At 39.4% G+C, this 20,425-nt stretch overlaps 1 protein-coding gene across 1 annotated transcript in view; it reads right to left on the bottom strand.

Annotated features, from left to right (window-relative positions):
- Window positions 1–20,425, bottom strand: part of SH3YL1 (SH3 and SYLF domain containing 1) — a 43,679-nt gene that overhangs the window by 21,831 nt on the left and 1,423 nt on the right. Inside the window, exons 2-8 of the mRNA XM_035542973.2 lie at window positions 11,671–11,781; window positions 10,588–10,701; window positions 10,030–10,094; window positions 7,234–7,346; window positions 2,095–2,223; window positions 992–1,142; window positions 156–228 (exon numbers count right to left, since the gene is read on the bottom strand). Of these exons, the coding sequence (XP_035398866.1) occupies window positions 156–228; window positions 992–1,142; window positions 2,095–2,223; window positions 7,234–7,346; window positions 10,030–10,094; window positions 10,588–10,701; window positions 11,671–11,781 (756 nt within the window). The remainder of the gene's footprint in view (window positions 1–155; window positions 229–991; window positions 1,143–2,094; window positions 2,224–7,233; window positions 7,347–10,029; window positions 10,095–10,587; window positions 10,702–11,670; window positions 11,782–20,425) is intronic.

Below are 20,425 nucleotides of genomic sequence, written 5' to 3'. Positions count from 1 at the left end.
TCAACATGCTCTCGGTGTTAGCTCAAGGGAGAATATATAAAAAAAAATGTTCTCATACAGACAGCTACTACTACAGTAATTGTATAACTTTCGCTAGCCTTAATGATCTACGTTTATAAAGAGATTAATTAATCATTATCAAAATGCTTTCTAACCTGGTGGTGTTGGCCCAACAGCAGGTTTATGTGGTTCTGGTCTTGATGTTGGTCTAGCAGGTGGGTCATTTACCTAAAACATAAACATTTTTAAAATAACTTGCATCAGACCTGGAAGTAGATTTTAACTTCATACTCTAGAGGTACGTCAAGCTGCACTGAAAATGTATGAACTCAAGAAGTACGCTACATAACTAGTGACATACACATGACTATAGAGTAATTCACTATGGGTTTAACAAAGACAAAACTAAATGATTGTCCATCAGTAACATCAATCAAAAAATCATCCTCTATAATACTGAGAACTATATTATTTTAAGTGTGATTAAATAGAAGTCAGAAAAAGTAGAAAAATTAGAAGAGTACCAAATCAAACCTGGTATGCTCGTTATTTACGAATTAACTTGATTAGAAATAGATTGAAGAAACTTTTCTAATCATCACCTCAGATCCGATTATACATTGCTCTGAAAACAAGGATATATAGTTTTTCTAGATGATGCAAAGCCAAACCAGCAACATACTTCTCTAGAAGAGCCCAGCAGGGGAATACTGAAGAGTGTACTTGAATGGACGTTACACACAGAAAGGTGTCCCTGTCCATGGCGGGGGGGGCTGGAACTACATGATCTTTAAGACCCCTTCCAACCCAAACCATTCTATGATTCTATGATGATTTTATGAAGTGTCTGCTATGCGTTACATTTGTAAGAATCCAATAGAGATCTTAAGAATGCCACAAGAACACCAACATTACCATTACTACTGACTATAAACAGTTCAGGAAGAGAAAAAAGCCCGTGAGAAAGAGACACACAAACCCTTCCTTGTACCGTTACAGTTTTTCCTGGATTATTTTTTTGCTCTTCATTCTCATACTCTTCAGTGAAGGATGCTAGAATCTCATAAAGATCTTCTGCTTGAGCAGGAGAAGGAACATCACCCAACAGGATAGCACTAGCACGTATATCCTGCCCATAAAACCTGATGAAAAAAAAAAAAAAAAACAAACAGATGCCAGGTCTTTTATCAGTACTATATTTCAGTGTCTAGCTAAGCCCACCTTATGCATTTCCCCTCCCCTCCTATTCTTAATAGATTTCTCCTATTGATCTTCTATTTAGAAGTGACATAACTAGCTTAGCAATAAATTCTGAATGATAAATAGCTACTGCAAACTTGATTGCCTACCACCTTATTTCAAAATGTTCTTCACTGGTAATATTTCGTTACTGGTCACGTAGCATGTATCAACGAGACCATTTGAAAGCCAATCATGCAGCAAACTGAAGAAATACATGACACTTCTAAAAAATGTTTTAACAGATTCCTTAATGATGCAGTAAAATTGTTTAATAATGCATTGGCACTGCAATTTTATTAACTGACATGCTGTCATTAAAATTAGTAGTAGTCTTTGCTGGTATTAGCAAAACCAAAGTCCTCATAAACATGGACTTACAATACAGCAGACACCTCAGTTACTGTATTTTAGTTCTTGGAATTATTTGGTTGATATTTTAGGATCTGCAGCACAGTAAAACCATTTTGAATATTTCCACCCATTCGGAGGTGCCTTAAGTAGTTCAAATGTAATAGGCTGTACAAAGGAAATCTGCAGCATTTCTCAAACTGTTTTCTCAAATTCAGTGATGGTCTAAAACAGGGTTTATTTTTTTGTTTCAAATGACTTGAAATATTTCTCAATATACAGTAAATATCTCTATAACTACCTTTTTGAACCTAAAGTCTCTTTAAACATTCACCATCTTTTTAATACCCGTTGGGTAAACTGAAGACACCCTTACCTCTTAAGAAACCCTAAAATAAGCATGGAATGGAAAAAAAGAGTTTGTTGTGAGAACAAACTGAATGCGTCCCAGTTCATTGTGTCACTGTTCTTTCACTGAATCCTCTAACTTCAAAGAAAACTTACTTGCGATTGGTTTCTTTCCTTTCAATTAAACAGGTTCCTTCCAGAGATACACCTGCAAATAGTCCTCGAGATTTGCAGTATGTATAGACAGCAGCAGAGCTTCTCAGTGCAACATCCCCTTCTAAGTTTCTAGAAGGAAAAAAAAAATTGCTTGATAGTCTTCAGTATGGCTTCACAACATAAGCAGGAACAGCCTTTTTATCTTAATCCCACCAAAAGCCTGCAAGGGTTTCACTTTTCTCTGTTCTCACATTCTCTGCTGGATATGCTCAACTGGGTCGGAGTTAAAATCCACTTTCAGTTTTCATTTCAGACAGAACCCAGCACAAAGTAATTAATTTGGGCGATAAGGTTTCCTCCAAAGCACAGAATAATGTTGCCTCATGAGAATACTCTATAGTAGACCTCCTCTTGCATTCAGAAGACTGAAAAATTACTAACCTTAACACAAGAATTTCAGAAAACTCTTCAAATTTACCAAGCCAGGACAGTAACATATATACAAAGTTCATAGTCACTGCCTGTTTGAAATTGTTTTCCAGTAACACAGGTTCCACATTTTCAATAGACAAATTTGCTACTTCCTAATTTTTTTTTTCTTGGCCTTAAAGAAGTCTTTTTTGCAGCAATAATCGCTCTGATTTTTGTCTAGTCTGTCATGCGGAGAGGGGACCGCATTGTTCCTTTCCTCTTTCTTGTGGCCATTTATACATTTAAAGACATTATCGCCCCTCAGTCTCTTCTTTAATCAGCTCTTTAGTCATTCTTCATAGATGGTGTTTAAAAAGCTGTGATTACATTTGTTGCAACATGTAACACTACTCAATATATTCCAATCTTCTTGATCTTATGGTGCCCAAACCAGCACAAAATATATCAAGTAAGGCTTTATCAGACCTCAACAGAAAGATAAGATTACAAAGTGTAATCCACAAACTCGAAAAGGCTATTTTACAGCTGTTCCTCCAGGTCACTGATGAAGATTATCAAGCAGGAGAGGTCCCAGAATAGCCTCTTGAGGACTTCCACAAGAACCTGGCTTCTGGATATCATGTTAATCATTTGCCACTGCTCTTCAAGCCTGACGATCCAGTTTTTCACCTATTTGGTGACCAGTTCTGCCTGTACACCTGAAACACAATGTCGCAATATAGACACAGAGATGCTGCAGGACAGCATACTGAACGCCTCGCAACACCAATGTCATGCACTGCCTTCCCCTGATCCATGTATCTGTCTCATCAGTGGAACAGGTAGCATCTTATCCTTCTATTTTGTCAGAAAAAGATGACAAAACACCAGCAAAATCTTCACTGTAAGAACAGGCATAAAAAGATATCTTCTCCAAGAGAAGAAACTGAGGCAACTGGGCTTGACTAGACTGGAGAAGTCTTAGGTGGGGGGGACCTATCATCAGCTTTCAGGTATCTATGAGGAGGCAATGACGAATATGATGTCAAGTTCTTCAAGTGGTGCATGGTGGAAAGACAATACAATAGGCACATTAAAAAAAGAAATATTTTGACTGTCTGTAAGGCAAAACTTTTCACCATGAGAACAGCTGAGCAGTGGAGTATGTTTCCCAGAGAGGCTAAGCAGAGGTTTTCAAGACCCAGTTGGAATAAAGGCATGAGCAACCTGATCTGAAGTCATAACAAACCTTGCTTTGAGCAGGAAGTTGTACTAGAGATCTCCTAAGGTCCCTTCCAAATTAAATTATTCTGTGATTATATCATCTCATCCTTCAAAGTAAGCTGGCTTAATCACTTAAGCTTTAAAAGTAATTACTTGGTGTAGTCCTATTTTTTTTAAAACTTACTGCCAGGCAGATCTGCAGTAGCAAAGCCCATAGGTCAATGAAAATAACAGTTCACTCATGCACTGTAGTACTTGTGCTCTTTATTAAGCCTAGAATCATAGAGAGTGGTTCAGGTTGGTAGGGACCTTAAAAGTCATCTAATCCCAATCCCCTTGCCATGGGCAGGGACACCTCCCACTAGACCAGGTTGCTCAAAGCCCCATCCAACCTGGTCTTGGAACACGTCCAGGGATGGGGCATCCACAATTGCTCTGGGCAACCTGTTCCAGTGTCTCACCACCCACTGAGTGAAGAATTTCCTCCTTATATCTAATCTAAACCTATCCCTTTTAGTTTAAAGCCATTGTTCCTTGTCCAGTCGCTACACTCACTGACAAAGAGTCCCTCTCCAGCTTTCCTGTAGGCCCCCTCTAGGTACTGGAAGGCTCTGCTATAAGGTTTCCCTGGAGTCTTCTCCAGGCTAAACCCCAGCTCCCTCAGCCTGTCTTCGTAGGAGAGGTGCTCCAGCTCTCTGATCCTCCTCATGGCCCTCCTCTGGACTCCTGCTAATAGGCCTATGTCTTTCTGGTGCCAGGGTCCCCAGAGCTGAACACCGTACTCCAGGTGGGGTCTCATGAGAGCAGAGTACAGGGGGAGAATCGCCCCCCTTGACCTGCTGGCCATGCTGCTTTTGATGCAGCCTGGGTTGGCTTTCTGGGCTGCAAGCGCACGTTACTGGCTCATGTCGAGCTTCTCACCAACCAACACCCCTAAGTCCTTTACCTCAGAGCTGCTCTCAAACCATTCTCTGCCCAGCCTGTATTTGTGCTTGGGATTGCCTCGACACAGGTGCAGGACCTTGCACTTGGCCTTGTTGAACCTCATGAGGTAGGCACAAGCCAGCCTCTCGAGCCAGAATGGCATCCCTTCCCTCTGGCATGTCGACCACACCACACAGCTCAGTGTTATCAGCAAACTTGCTGAGGGTGCACTCGATCCCACTGTCCATTTTACCGACAAAGATGTTAAACAAGGCCGGTCCCAATACTGACTCCTGAGGAACACCACTCATTACTTATTTCCACTTGGACACTGAGCTGTTGACTGCAACTCTTTGAGTGCAATCATCCGGCCAACTCCTCATTCATCAAGTTGTCCATCCTTCAAATCTGTGTCTCACCAAATTAGAGAGAAGGATATCACGTAGGAATACCAAACACTTTGCACAAGTCCAGGTAGATGATGTCAGTTGCTCCTCCTCTATCCACCAATGTTGTGATGCCATCATAGAAGGCCACCAGATTTGTCAGGCAAGATCTGCCCTTAGTGAAGCCATGTTGGCTGTCATCAATCACCTCATTTTCCATGTGCCTTAGCATGGTTTCCAGGAGGATCTGCTCTGTGATCTTGCCAGGCGCAGAGGTGAGACTGACTGGCCTTTAGTTCCTTAGGTCTTTCTTTTTTCCCCCCGTTAAAAATGGGGGTTATGTTTCCCCTCTTCCAGTCAGTGGGAATTTCATCATATTTGAGAAGTTGTGGCAGTTGGGTGACCAGGTCTCCTGTTTCCTTTTTGAGAGGACCCACAATTTTCCCTACTCTTCCTTTTATCTCTGATGTACCTATAGAAGCCTTTCTTGTAGCCCTTGATGTCCCTTGGCCAAATTTAATTCTAAAAGGGCGTTGCCTTTCCTAACCTGATCCTTGGCTGCTCAGATGATCTCTCTGTGTTCTTCCCAGGCTATCTGTCCTCGCTTACCCCCTCTGTAGGCATTTTTTTTCTGCTTGAGTTTGGCCAGCATCTCCTTGTTCATCCATGCAGGCCTCCTGGTGTTTTCACCTGACTTCCTCTTTGTTAGGATGCATTTCTCCTGCACTTGGAGGAGGTGATCCCTGAACATTAACCAGGTTTCTCGTGCCCCTTTTCCCTCCATGGCTTTGTCCCATGGAACTCTACCAGGCAGGTTCCTGAAGAGGCCAAAGCAAGCTTGCTGTGCTCCCTCCTTGCTGCCCTCAGGATCCTAAACTGCACCATTTCATGGTCACTGCAGTGGACGGCTGCCCTTGAGCTTTACATTCCCCACCAGTCCCTCCTTGTTGGTGAGAATGAGGTCCACCATAACACCTCTCCTTATTGGCTCCTCTATCACTTGGAGAAGGGCGTTATCATCAATGCATTCCAGGAACCTCCTGGATTGCCTATGCCCTGCCGTGCTGCCCCTCCAACAGATATCAGTGGTTGAAGTATCCCATGACAACCAGGGCTTGTGAACATGAAGATGCTTCTATCTGTCTATAGAGGGCCTCATCTTCTTGGTCTTCCTGGCCAAGTGATTTGTAGCAGAATCCCACTATCGTATCACCTGTCCCTGACCTCCCTGTAATCTTGACCCATATGCTCTCTATCAATTCCTCATCCATGCCCAGGCAGAGCTCCGTGCACTCAGCTGGTCATTGATATAGAGGGCAACATCCCCTCCTCATCTCCCCTGCCTGTCCTTCCTAAAGGACTTGTATCCTTCTATTCCAACACCACAGTCATAGGAGCCATCCCACCACATCTCTGTAATGCCACAGAGGTCATAGCCCTGCAGGTATGTGTACATCTCTAACTCCTCTTGTTTATGACCCATGTTACATGCATTAGAATAAAGACATTTGAATTGGGACCCTGATGAAGCTGCCTTAACGGCTGGAGTTCCTTTGTGCTGATCTTCAGGCACTCTCCAGCTAACCCATGACCCTTCTCCAGGCTTTGGGCATCTATCACTGATACTAACATTAAACTGGGAGGAGCAGGGTGGATTGAGATTCCCCTTCTCCAGCAACTCTCCAGCTTGGCAAGCCTATGACTGATAGGTGAGAGAGGCTAATCGTCTTCTCTTTCTCTGACAGATGGACCTCATCAGCCCCAGCAGACCAGGTTTCTCAAGCAAGTCCCATGATCTAAGTAGCCAAACCCCTTTATGAGGCACCATTCCTGTAACCATCTGTTATTTGCCAGATTCAGTTGGCCTTTTCAATCTCTCTTACTTTGACCAGGATGACTGAGGAGCCTACCCAAGCAGTGTCTTGCAAAAATGAGAGTAAATTTCAGAACATGTTCCTTCTGTGAATAAATACCTTTATCGAGAAAGGAAAAAAAAAAAAAAAAAAGAAACAAGCAACTAAGAAGTCATAACACTTCAATTATGCTACCGAAACAATATGGCCCAGTCAACATACAGGTTGCCCAGGTTGTTTTGTAAAGATATCAGAGAAAGCCATGCAAATATTTATATAGCCTTTAAAAAAATATTGTCCATATTTAAAGCTAACCCATATTACGAAGGGATTTTACTCACCTCCCTAGAGGTCCAATTGCCACAGTAAGATTTCCTCCAAGTGTAAGGTTCCCTCCCTTGGCAAAAGCTTCTACTGCTCTCTCATGATTCAATATTATTACTAAATCTGAAACCTGCAAAAACATCAAACAAAAGTACCATGCTTTTTAAGAAGTTTGAACTTCATGGGAGAAGAATCTTCTGTTTTGTGGGAAAGCAGGTGGTAGCATTGCAGATATTTCCTTCCCCAAATTAAAAACTAGCTCTAAATTTATCAAAGTTTTAATTCAAGTTAGAATCTCCCATCCTATCAGATAATTACTTCCATTCTTGCAAATACTACTTTTGAAACAGTTTTCATAACCAAGTTGATCATTTTTCTGCAAGAATAGATGCTAAAATTTACATTTTAGTTTTTGGAAACTAAAAATCCTTTTTTTTACTTAATCGTATTTTCTTGACACAAAATCAGGAGTTTTATAAACATAACTATATACACACATATATATAAATTACTATTTGATTTTTTTTTTTTTAAGTCTTGAATTTATGAGATGTAGACAGCCTCTTCAAGAACTATTGAGACATGTAACTGGAGAGATAAGGTATTTTTGAAAGATAAAGCTCAGTGAATACACTACATGCACTAAAAAAACAAGATAGATACGGGTGAATTCAACGTTAAACCCGGGACTGTAGCAGTACCAGCCTGTTTCAGAGTTCAACTTTTGTAGTTTACTTTTTTCAACAGATGTCCTGTGTACCCAAGGACTACTGTGCCTGATCTTCCATCAGATGGGTGCAACTGAAAGTCAGGTTCAGAACAAACTTTCAACTTACCCCAAATTCCAAACAGTGACAGCAGGGAATACAAGAGGAAATACCAGATTATTTGCAAAACAATTCTGGTCCGCGAGTATTACGCAGTGTAAGAGGCCTTCATTATTAGCCCCCTGGTAACCTCCACCCCATCCCAAACAAAAGATGTCTGACATGAGTAGTTTCTGAATCATCCAGGGATGGAGGTCATTCAGGATGCTGCTACCTCCTCCTTTTACCCATAAAGATGATGAATCCACAGCTAAAGCTAAATGAATCTACAGTGATAAAACCTTTAAGGAAAGCATGAATTTTAAAATTGATGTTTAATCTGAGGTAACAAATTTTTTCATTTGGAAAAACCTTATGCAAATATTATGACTTATGAAAACTGTGATTTCCTTCTTAATGTTTAAAACCATCCATAAGCACAAATGCAACTATGTTAATTATAATCTCTCCTACAGGAAAAAAAATTCAACCAGTTTCTACAATGTAGAAGTTCTTAAATTGCTAAAACAGTGCTGAAATTGGAGTCTGGGCTCCTAAGCCACCCAGGTATTTCTGAATAGCATCTCTTCTCTAGAAGAAGAAAATAAATTCATGTTATAATAATGCTAGTAAGGAAACTGTATTTTGTAAGCTGGGTGACTAAAATTTCAAATGAGATTGCTCAGAAAAAAATGTCCTCTTGGAAATAGCTTCTGTATTTAAATTATTTTAGTAAATATCAGTAGTAAATGGTTACATTATCTAAAAGACCAGATGGAGATGATTAAAGCAAAACTTTCATTGATTTATCAAAGCATCTAAAGAGTCTGTTTCATTGTCATAAAATGAGAATGTACAAAAAACCCTGGGGCTCATCAAATTCAATGTTTTGTAATGTATTCAGATCCTGCAGTCATGAAAACCAAAGAAAAATCCTTACAAAAATTAGTAATTTCATATTCACAGTGTTCTTCAAAAAGTACACAGTAATAATACCCAAGATCATGCAGTGAACAATGAGGATCTAACAAAATATCGAACAGTTCCTCATTATGTGAGTACCAGGTGACCGGTTGTCAGAAGAGTGGTAGCTGGGGATGCATGAGACATACGGGGGGCTCATGTGTACCATCCAGATCAGCTTTACATGGATTCTTCTGAAGAAGAGAATGCCCATAGCAAGAGGTCTTGCTGGCAGCATACTGTCATATTTGATTTCATTTGGGAATCAGTGAACAGAGGCTAAATAGAAAATAGAAGGATGGGACTGGAGGGCAGGGTGAGAAAGAAGAGGACAGATGGCAACAACTTTTAAGAAGCTGTGAGGAAGAATAGGTACAAAGAAGAGGCAGAGGGCAGCCAGGGCTCAGATCAACAGGATTCCTCTGAACACACTGAAAGTCTCTCATTTAAGTGCTTCTGCTGGCTGTAAACTGACTTGTTTTCTATAGCATTTCTTCAGAGGAGGCACCGTCAGTTTTGGTGCTCCCAAACTGAAGGGTATCACCCGAGAATCACAAGCTTGAGTAGGGAACACATGAAGTACAGTGGCATTAGCTAGGCTCTGTTTTACACCACCTTCAGTTCCTTTCAGCATTTATTGCTAGATGGAGTCCTTGTGTTCTTCAACATAGCAGTTGATACACTTAAATATAGTATACTTTTAATTAATTCTATTTGTCTTATAACGGAACACTGACTTGAATTTTCCCCATTTGGGAAAAATTCAGTCTTCTATAAGTAAGAAATCAAGGAAATCAGGAAAAAGCTACCACCTCATTTATTTATTTTTTAATTTCTCCATGCAATTAGATTGATAGGATCAACCTCCCATATTTTGTTTGGCTTGTATAAATCAATCTTAAAATTGTGTCCCCCACCTTCCTTCACAGAAAACTAGATTTCACTATCTCACCAACATTTAGGTCTTTATCAATGCATTTAATTGCTTGAAAAACAACAACAACAAAAACCACACTAATAAGTACTTCAAATGCAAAATAATACCTCAATTCCAATTTCAAATCCACCACCAAGGCCAGCAATTCCTATTGCAGAAGGAGCAGACCAGGCTGTCAAGCAAAACAAGAAAAAAGTACAGAAATTTTACTACATCTTAGAAGAAATACTTATATGGTTATTGCAGTTCAAAAATGCTAACAAGTTCTCCACTTGAAACTATATTCATACATACTAGAATGCAATCACACAATCACACTGGTTTATTCCACTGGTAGGAATGGAAGAAATAGAAATCCTCATTTAAACAAATCTCTATGTTACAATCATACAGTTGTCCATTACTGGACATAATTCATTTTTAAAATTAATTTTATACTATGCTTTTACATTTCATATTTTGATACAAAGATACTGAGAGCATTTACGTCTGGCCAAAAATAGGTACAGAATTCTGAAAACAGCTTTCCAATCAGATGTTGTCAGCTACTAGCTTGTTTTATGTTACAAAAAGAAATAATGAAGAAAAAAATATTTATATATATATAAAAGTTAGAAAAAGTTTTTCCTTTTGTACTTCATGGGAGAATTAAAATAACAACTTACAGCCATTAGGAAGACGAGCTAATACAATTCCACTTCCACCTCGAGCAGTAACCAAAAATCCAGCTTTGATAACAGACAAAACTGCAAGGCCTTTGGCTTTAGCTATTACATGGGCTGAAAAAGGAAAATCATTTATTAAGTGAAGTTCGAAGAAAGGGAAAAAGGAAACTTTACTTTTAACAGTTGTGATCACATAACAGTCAAATAGTAAAAGCAAGAACTCAAAGAAAACTGCAAGAAAACTGAACTAACAATGATGACACCTCCACTCCTCAGTCAACCACACAGCTAGCACTGCTTTGATCTCTGCACTGCCACAACTGCTTCAGCTATCCTGGTTAGCTCATGCAGAATTAGCTCGCTTATTGCCATGAACACTGTCTGTGAGTACCCTTGGCAAGATAACGAGGCAGTGAATAGTTGACAACTAACGTCTCTACAGATTTTTGGAGGAGTGAGGTCTGAATTTAAATCGGTGATACACAGCAGCCTAATCAGCTTATATCATTAGACAGCGTTTGTGTCAAAATATCATCCTGCAAGCCTTATTACAGGCCTCCTGGAACATAGTAGTTACAAATTCAAAGCCACAACTAGCAACACCTGGCGAAGGAAGACAGTGGAAGAAACAGAATAACCATGGCAGAAATAAAGAGGACAGCAACAAATAAGGGTGCTTAATCTGTATCAAAGGAGAAATGAACCCTGTTCTTTCCTTCAACTTCTTTTCATCTACGTAATTCTGACAAACACAGATATTCAAAAACTACTGCTAATGTTCAAGGTTCTCCTTATGAATGGAAGACACTCCACCCCAGAAAGAAGCCTTCCTCTGTGGATACCCTATGGCTATAAACATGCAAAACATTTTTCTCAATAAGCAATATCTGTCTAGAACCCAGCAAACTGAACCCCTTTACTTCCAAAATATTTTCACAGAAGTTTTAATGGCCCAGTTCTTCATTCCTTTCCAAGTTAAGGTTAAGGTCAGTGAAAACAGAGGGCATTGGTAAAGAGAGATTGAAATCAACACAGGTGAGAATTAGAGGTTTTAGTTGAATCAAAATGTGTTTCTCTACTCACGAGGTATGATTTTATCAGGTCCATTTCTGGAAGTTATTTCTGTAAATTCTCGCAATATTTTAGCTGCTTTTTTAGCTTCTGACTTCAAGTTGGAAGGTATAGGATTATTCACTATAAAACATGAAAGAAGTATATCTACGATCAGTTTAGGATAACAAAAATAAATCAGTGTAACTGTATGGGAAAAGTGACTATTGAGCAGAATCAATTTAATATTATGCAACATTATAAATATCATTTTATGTATGAATAGCAACATTTCACCTGTAGAACTGCAAAAAAGAGGCCTTAAAGCAGATAAATATATATGTATATATATACACACACACAAGTCAGTCCTGATTCTTGTATCTGCTAAAAACCCTCAAAACTCTCACTTAAAATCTTGTTTTCCTGTCTGGACATAACACCCACCAGTTGCAAGTTTATCAGCAACAAATTGTCCCAATAGTACACATATACATTGTCAGACCAAAGGTCCACATGGCATCATGCTCTGTCTCTGAAAAGAATTAGTCATAGTATTCCAGTAAGAGCCCCACTGTTTTTCAATTTGAAAAAGCATAGAAGAGACTGCGTGCATAGAGAAGTAACTTGCAGTCAAAAGTGGCCTAGTTTTTGTAATTAGTGCTCCCTGAACATTCATTTACCTCCTCACTCTGGGCAACCTTCCCACCCAAAGCCATGAAGGTAAAGGCTAAACATATTTTGAGAGGAAGTCAATGAAGCTCGAGGAGCAAGTCAGCTCAGACTAAGTGATGCACCTAGCGGCAAGTTAGCAGAGTTTCTCTCCTGACTCTTCCGACCAGAACTGGAGTTACACATCTACTTTTCAAAGTGAAGTATATTCTTCTAGTATGTTCTGCAGTCAAGAAAGGACACTCCCAGAGCAAGAGAGATTTTGACAGCTGAGACTCCCAACTACCCCGTGAAAGCTTGTAGCAATGCTTGGCTTTGGTAAAAATGCAACATTGGAGAGTTTGAAGTGACAGAAGTCATCACAAGGTTGTGCAAAAATATTGATCTCTGAGAACATAAGGAAAGATGTATGGAATGCAAGAGTACATTGGGCTGTGATAACCAATGGAAGACATGCTAACTCTGCCTCCCGACCCCTTCTGTTTGTGTTCAGAGAGTTCAGATGATGGCCAAGTCTCCAAGTGTGGAGATTGGAGAAGGTAAGACTCTAAGAGCTCACGACTTTCAGAAAAACTGTTGGCGCACGCAGTTTTCCCAGGCTGTTACTGCCCTAAAATTGAAAGCTGGCTTGCAGGAGTTCAGAAGGCGTCTCTTCCTTGGTTCACCTGGCTGGAAACTGGCTGCATGGACCACAGCAAGAGAGGACAGCGCAGCGCAAGAGAAACATTAAAGGCTAATTGCTTTTGGTAAATGAACAAACTAGCTAAGAGGAAACACCTCCATTACTTCTGTTGTTCGTACTTAACATCATATTTTCGAGGTCAGAGGGAAAACGTTACCAGCATGTTGTAAGAAAGAAATAATATTTTTGATTTTGTATGTAGAAAGCCTACAAAACGTCAATCATGACAAATGTATTGCAACACCAGTCTTCCCAAGAAGGCATGAATAACACTTTCAGCTTGCTATAACTTATAATTCATAAGTAACATTGCAACACAGTGCATGCCACTGCCTAATCAGGTGAATGCTTCTGTATGTAGGCTTTCACTTACTGTGTTTTGCAAGTCGAGAGGTCTTGATTTTGGGAAAGGTCACTTATGCAATCTTCCCCAGATACACACTTCATGGTACGGTTCAGTAAGATTAAAGAAAAATGAATTAAATGGAAGACACGCTTTATTTTAACTCTGGTAAAAGGGACAGTTGCATGTCTGGCCATGCCGAACTCTTAGCAAAGTCATCAAGACTTTATGAAAATAACAGGTGTGCGCACTGATAATTGGAGGTGAAAAACATTACAGAGCAAAACCAAGCATTAGCTTCTAGATTATAGAGAAATAAAATATACCTCTGTGCTTCTTTACTATTCTTTATCTTTACATGCATTTCCTCCTCCCTCCACCTCGCTTCTCCTCGGCCAACCTTAGATTTTGGCGGAACATCTCCAATCTGCTTCTCCTTAGTTCCAATCAGGGAAAAAAAGGCTATTTCAAGCATATTAGCAGAGAAACCTCTCTTGTAAATCTCCTCCCCATGTCTGTCTACTGACCAAAAAAAAAAAAAAAGTTTTCAGATATCTAAAAGTCCGCAAACAAGAGACAAGTTAAAAAAACACCACTTTTCCACACACATTTTCGGATTCAGAATTGCTTCAGGAAGGCCTTATGGTTACCAGAAAAAGCGTGTGTGTGTTTACATGCACACAAGCGTTACTGTTTAATTGAAGACAATTTAAAGCTGAACTTCATGAGCCAGCAAAAGTAATACTGCTACCACCTCACTGTCTCTTCAACTCCAAATAAAGAATCAGTTTCAAAATCTTATTGTGGTCACATCTTTGGGTCAGGAGGGAGGACATCAAAGCAACTATTTCCAACGTTTACTTTGAATGTTTTACAAGATACCTAGGCTGACTCCATGACTCCTGGTGTTTTATCTATTTGCACTACTCCAGTGTGATCCTAAACATTTTATTTCCAGATGCAATCTTTGGACTGAAAAATAGCATTACCTGAGCAAACTGAAAATTGTGGATTTCTACTCCTGTTTCTCTAAAGGGGTATTTTGTTGCCACATGTTGTGGGGTTCCTCTACTGCCAGGGAATAGAGGAGATGGAGAGAGATTCCTCAGCCAGCCATACACTGGCTTAATTCCCATCCTCAAAACCCACCAGAACCATCACTGTTCCTTTACTTACTTCCATAACATTATGCAGATACTAAGGAACTGGCAGGATGCCTACGGGGGTCTCAAGGAAATGATGAAAAAATATTTGCTTTTTAAACAACAAATCACAACCAACCAATCCACAAACTCACACCCTGACTTTAATTATGGATAATATCATGCTTGGTGAAGCCTGGCTGGACTCCCATTTTTATAAGATTGCTTGCACCAGGCTGCAACGCCATAATCAAAGAAATCTGATCTTTTATCGCTGAAGGAAGAGGGAGAACTGGCTCTCCCTCTCAGGCAGTGCCACACTCAAGATTGTGTTGACAGAATTCAAGATTAAATATGGAAACTGACAATAACTAACCTACAAACACAGCTTTTCTTGGCTAGGTATATAGCGTGGATGAGGCTTTACTCTTACTGTCAAATTATAAATGTATCAGTTTCATGAAAATTTGTCCAAAGCCAAAGAAAATTAAGCATTTGCCATTAAAAAAGTGGAAAAAAAAAAGTCACACAAATATGTCAAGGACAATCCAAAGCTAGTTATTTACTAGTTTAGAAAAAGTACATGGAAGTTTGCACTATAAAAGATTTGTGCTTGCCCTAAAATACAATAGAAATGATATGAATCAAGACTATATGGAAGGTTAGGAGCAAAAATCTTGATTTTTCCTTATTTTAACTGCTGTCAATATTTAATTTAATAAACAGTCAAAACCATAACGGGGATTTCTGTGACATGAAAAACAGTTTAAATTTCAGTTCACATATTAAGCTGTCCTCCTCAAGGTTACATCGTGATTTGAACAGAAAGATTCTTTTCTTAAAACCTACGTAAACATCACCGTAATTTGTTGAACTACGGAAGTTATAGAAATATCTGCTCTTTAATACAAATACTGTATGAAATATTTAGGAGCAAGCAGAAGCTCCACGTTCAGTTTATCCCTCCAGTAACGTAAAGAATAATCCTGTACCACTGTCTTCACTATTAGCTTTTAAGTACGCATATGTAATTGTCTGTTTTGTATTCAACCAGTGCTCAGGAAAGAGGTAACGAGAAGCAATGAGGCAATAATGTCTATCAGGAGGATACACTGAGTGACGGATTTGGAATGCCGTGACCAGCAAATGCTCAACTGGGAGCAAGCTTCATTTACACTGCTGCTTGTTGTTGAAGGGAGAAGATATTGAGCATATGTGAGTCAGCAACACAAAGCCCCATGGGGGAATATCACACCAAAATTGATTAACTGCTTAATTTGTAAGCTGATGAGGCAAGTGCGTCAGCCTCTAATTTACATTCTGACTAACAGTAATAATGTGTTCGCTGAACATTTGGTGAAATTATCTGAGCAAGGTGTAATAAAGAATAAAGCCTTTTTACTTAAAGGCTAGAACTAATTCTGATATAATCAGAATTCTGCTGAATATGAACAGATGAAATAAAGCTCAGTGGCATTATAAGAACCCGAACATCAAGAAGTAGTTTCAAAGGAGACTGACAATAAGTATAGACAAAACCTAGCATGCAGATTTCATACCCAAGTTGTCCATGTACGTATGAGCTTTGAAGTATTTTGACAGAAGTAATTTTTACTTTTTGTTCACAAGAACAATTAAAAATAATGGCACAAGTCTCATGCAGTAATTTTGTCTTTACTCTCACTTCACTGAAAAGTTCAGAAACAGCACAAGAATAAATTAAAACACAGCTGATTTGCAAAATGCCCATGGTTAGAGCAGTAGCATCAGCCCCAAACAGCAAGTATGAACAAAGAATGATTAAGAGCATTCATAAACATGACAACAAGTCAAGAAAGGTTTAAGGCAGACATTGTAGGGGAATGAGAAACCTGAAAAGCAAGACAGAGCAGTGTTGGAGAAGAGCCTAAACAAGAGATTTCAACTCAGCATTACAATTAGGGAGATGAATGTCATTTTGGTTTCACGAACATGTAACATTGTGGTACTGTGGTCGCCAGCTCCAGCCTTGGGATTCATCTGGTAACACAACAATGTGCAAGACGTGCACTGTAAGCATTTTGTATAACCCAAGAAAAAGTGAGGTGGGTTTAGAGCAGTGGCCAAGAAGCACGTAGTAATTGGCAGACTATTAAACGGATCTCTGTCAGTCTCCCTCCACTTACTGCTTTCAGTACTGAAAGCCAATGGCACACAGCAAAGAAGCCCAGATCAAGAATCAAGAAAAGATCTGCAGAGTCCAAGGAGATGGTGATAGAAGCTGAAAAACAACCTGGAGAAAAATGATGAAATAAAATAAAGGCAACAACTACCACCTTCAGCTGGGAACCACCAGGCTTCAGCTGTCAGAGCCTGAGCTCCAGACTCCTGGTTTTGGAGCCAACAGCAAGAGGCAGAGGTTGTTTCCTTGTGAGAATCCAAGGCACATGAAAGAGGAACGCTTCAGAACTTGCATCATCCTGCCGGGAGGCACTACTGGTGCGGCAGAAGGAATCTGAGAAAGTGACTGAGGGAATGAGAAAGTAGCAGCCACTGACAGCAAGGTTAATGCTAATTGTGTATACTGTATAATTCTCTCAGAGGCATTTGGAGAACAGTAAAGGAGACAGAAGACATCATGTAAGGTGATGGAAGCAAAGCTGAAAGGTAGAAAACAGGCCCTCTGCACAGTGAAGACTCTCTACTAATCTCACGCACTTGTTCCATGCTCCTTACAACTTGGATTCCTGAAGTCTTACCCATTTTCATGCAGCTCTGTTCCTCAGGAATCTTAATGTGAGCATTCAGTGCTGTGTCAGAGACAGTAAGAGTAGGGCAGGGTACCAGTACATCGGCAGGAACCACACGGCCTTGCAGAGCTGCGCTAAGACTGGAAGGCCAATGTGTGCCTTCACAACCCTAGGGGGTTTTGTACTACGTGTTTAATGAAACTACTCTTTCTCCCTTAATATGAAACAAGACATTAGCCAATGACCTTTCTTAAAGCAAGGCAAGATTTATTTGAAATGCAGTAACCGCATACAAGAACACATCCAACAATAAGCTTAGCCTCTGCACAGGCTAGCTGAATAAATAAAATGGTATGAAACGTGATAAAAGTATTTATATGCTAGCTATGTTAGTATCATCATGTATAGTGCCCAAAAGAATACAAGGTTTTTTGTCAGCACCAGTAGGTATCTCTGACCATCCGCCTTTTCAAGCTTGGCTATCAGTTATGTATGCACTCCTAGAGCACAGGAGCTCTTTTTTTCTTTTTCCCCTATGGAATCTCCACTTTGCTAATGTTAAAAAAGCATGCACACAAAAAAAAAATCATACCCAGTTTCACCATGTGGGTATTTTTGTTTCTTTTCTTCAAGAGGAAAGGACTTCACTAATCCAAACATGAAGTGTACCACTTAATGGGTTATCAGTCCTCAATTCAACTTTGGACTAACTATTTCCTTGAGAAGAGTCAAGAAATGTGAAAACAAGAAAAACAAACAAACCAAACCAAACAAACAAAACAAACAAACAAAGATCAAACCAATACACCTATAACACACAGCCACCCACATTATCAAAAACATTTGATGAGTTTGGTTACCAGCAGTTTTGGTACCAAAGTCAGTTTGGAGCATCCCTAATCCCCTCTCATCTCCTAGGAGGATAAACTTTGTGATGTGAGACGGAATATATATGGTTATTATGATAGTGACATAGCTGGACAAGATGCTTTAAAGAAAAATATGTGTTTACTTTGTATATGCAAGATGCTTCAATGAGGTGATGCCTCCTTATTTCTAAGGAACTGTGATACATGAATAGTCACTAACAGCCTGAGGCACAGGTGAATCAGGTGATTTGTTCTGAAAAGCACTTAAGACATCTCTTCAACCCCATGGGAGGTAGAGCAGAAGAATGCCTGTAGCTAGAAATCTTCAGAAATCCCCATAACATTTAGCAATGGCAAGAATGCAAAAATCCTAAGTTCAGAGTTTTACAACTGAGTTGTAGGCTTGGCACTAGGAGAAAGAATAAATGAAAACGGTATGGGGAAGAAATCATAATACCTACTGACAAACTAAACACATTATTCTCTCGCAAGGAATACAGCTCTCGCTACATTTGAATAAGCTATTAACAGTAAATATAATCAATACAAAAGCTTTGTGAGCTGCCAGGTAGTATTCAGAGTGGTACTCAAAGTGGATAACCAGAACAAAGATGACTGGTTACATCAGACTTCAAGTTTTTACTTCTGAGATGCACAATGATCACAAAAAAGTACCATTTTTAAAAGAAAACAAAGATTGAATTGTTTCAAATATTTGATTAAGGCAAGCAGATAAAAAAATAAGAGGGAAAATGAAGGCAAAAAAATCACAAGTCAGTATGACAAATGTGTCTTCACAACTACGTCTATTACAACAAGGATGATTTTTCATCTCAGGAGAAGACTAAAACTACTAGAGAGTGTGTGTTTTATAACATGGTTTTAGCAGGCTAAATGCTTAGACATGAAATATGAGACAATGCCACCCAAACAGGTAAGTCAATGAAATATGAAGAAAATGCACAGCACCTACATAGTACAGTTTATGCAGACTGTCTTCTATAACTCACCCGGGTCCAAAGTAGTATATCTCAATATTATTGTTTATGATTGATGTTAGGCTAATAAATTATCTGCCAATACCTGTTCCAACTCAAGTTGGTACACAAGACACCCTTCGTAAAGTCACTGAACACATAATATTTGTTCAAATTTAGCACCAACAAAGAAACATCAATTCTAGCCACTAAAGCTGAAGACACTGTATGAGCATTGCAACACCAAGTCAAGCCTTTAACGTGAGAATTTCCACAAGGATCAGGTGTTGAGAAAGACCAGAAGAACTGTGTTCCACCTAAAGTGTTAAAATAACATGAATTTAGTTGTCAGCAATACATAAGTAAAATAATTCTATCACCCTCAATTGAGGCTAAAGCAGACCAGGACATGATAAGCAGCAGCTTTCAGATGACAAAGAAACAATTGGCATTCTGTTTGTACAAAGACAGTCAGAAAACAGCACTGGGATGCTCTACAACAAGCTCCAAAGACAGCTACCTTGGAGGCTGTCTGAGGCTGAAAAGAGAACTCTTCCAAGAATTTGTAGTACAAGAATTGCAGGCTTTTGTGCAAAACACACCACCACACCTAACCACCATGCCACCCAAGCCTTAGGAAACTGTCTAGCTGAAGCCCTCTTGGCAAGTCTTCACTTACACTGATTGTAATTTGTTTGATGTGTAAACAGTCAGTACCAAAGGGATTGGGGTGCTGCCCACCAAGCAAAATAAGTAGCAAGACTAATGCTAAACTAGAGCTACGAATTCAGTTCTGCCTGTCTCTCATGTTAAATACAAGACTTGGTATGCCATGTTAAATTTTGATTGGGATTTTCCCCTTATCCCCATACCTGAATCCCAGCTTTGGCTTGCTAACTCTATTTTAATCACTAAGAATAAGCTTCCAGGCAATCCAAGGAGATAAGCAAGTATGCAACAAAGATTTAACTAAAACAAAGCTGTGCTTTTAAGAATAAACCCCTAAAACTCATCCTGTTCTTCTTCTAACCGGGGAAAGACACACAGAGAGAACAAAAATGTGGCAGACTCCAACTCCCATGTGCCCAATAATCCCATATGCTACAGTAGTAACCTATGAGAAACAAATATATTTGGGCACCTTAACAAAATTCAGACTCCTGCTACTTCTTGCAGAAGGTGCTTCTATCAGTAAAACTACGGGCATCATTCTGTCCCTCATTTCCTCTTTCCATACATATCCCTAGGCACTCCTATCAATAACAAGTTATTAATTCCCACAATGAATATGAAGAGTTTCTACCATAATCACACAAGAGACAAGGAAAAAAGAATGGCTTTAAAAAAATAAAACACAAAACAACATGACAAGTG

The sequence above is a fragment of the Cygnus atratus genome, chromosome 3 (genome assembly GCF_013377495.2).
Source record: "Cygnus atratus isolate AKBS03 ecotype Queensland, Australia chromosome 3, CAtr_DNAZoo_HiC_assembly, whole genome shotgun sequence".
NCBI lineage: Eukaryota > Metazoa > Chordata > Aves > Anseriformes > Anatidae > Cygnus > Cygnus atratus.
The sequence above is the reverse complement of the archived record's forward strand: the minus strand, read 5'-3'. Positions and strand labels throughout refer to the sequence as shown.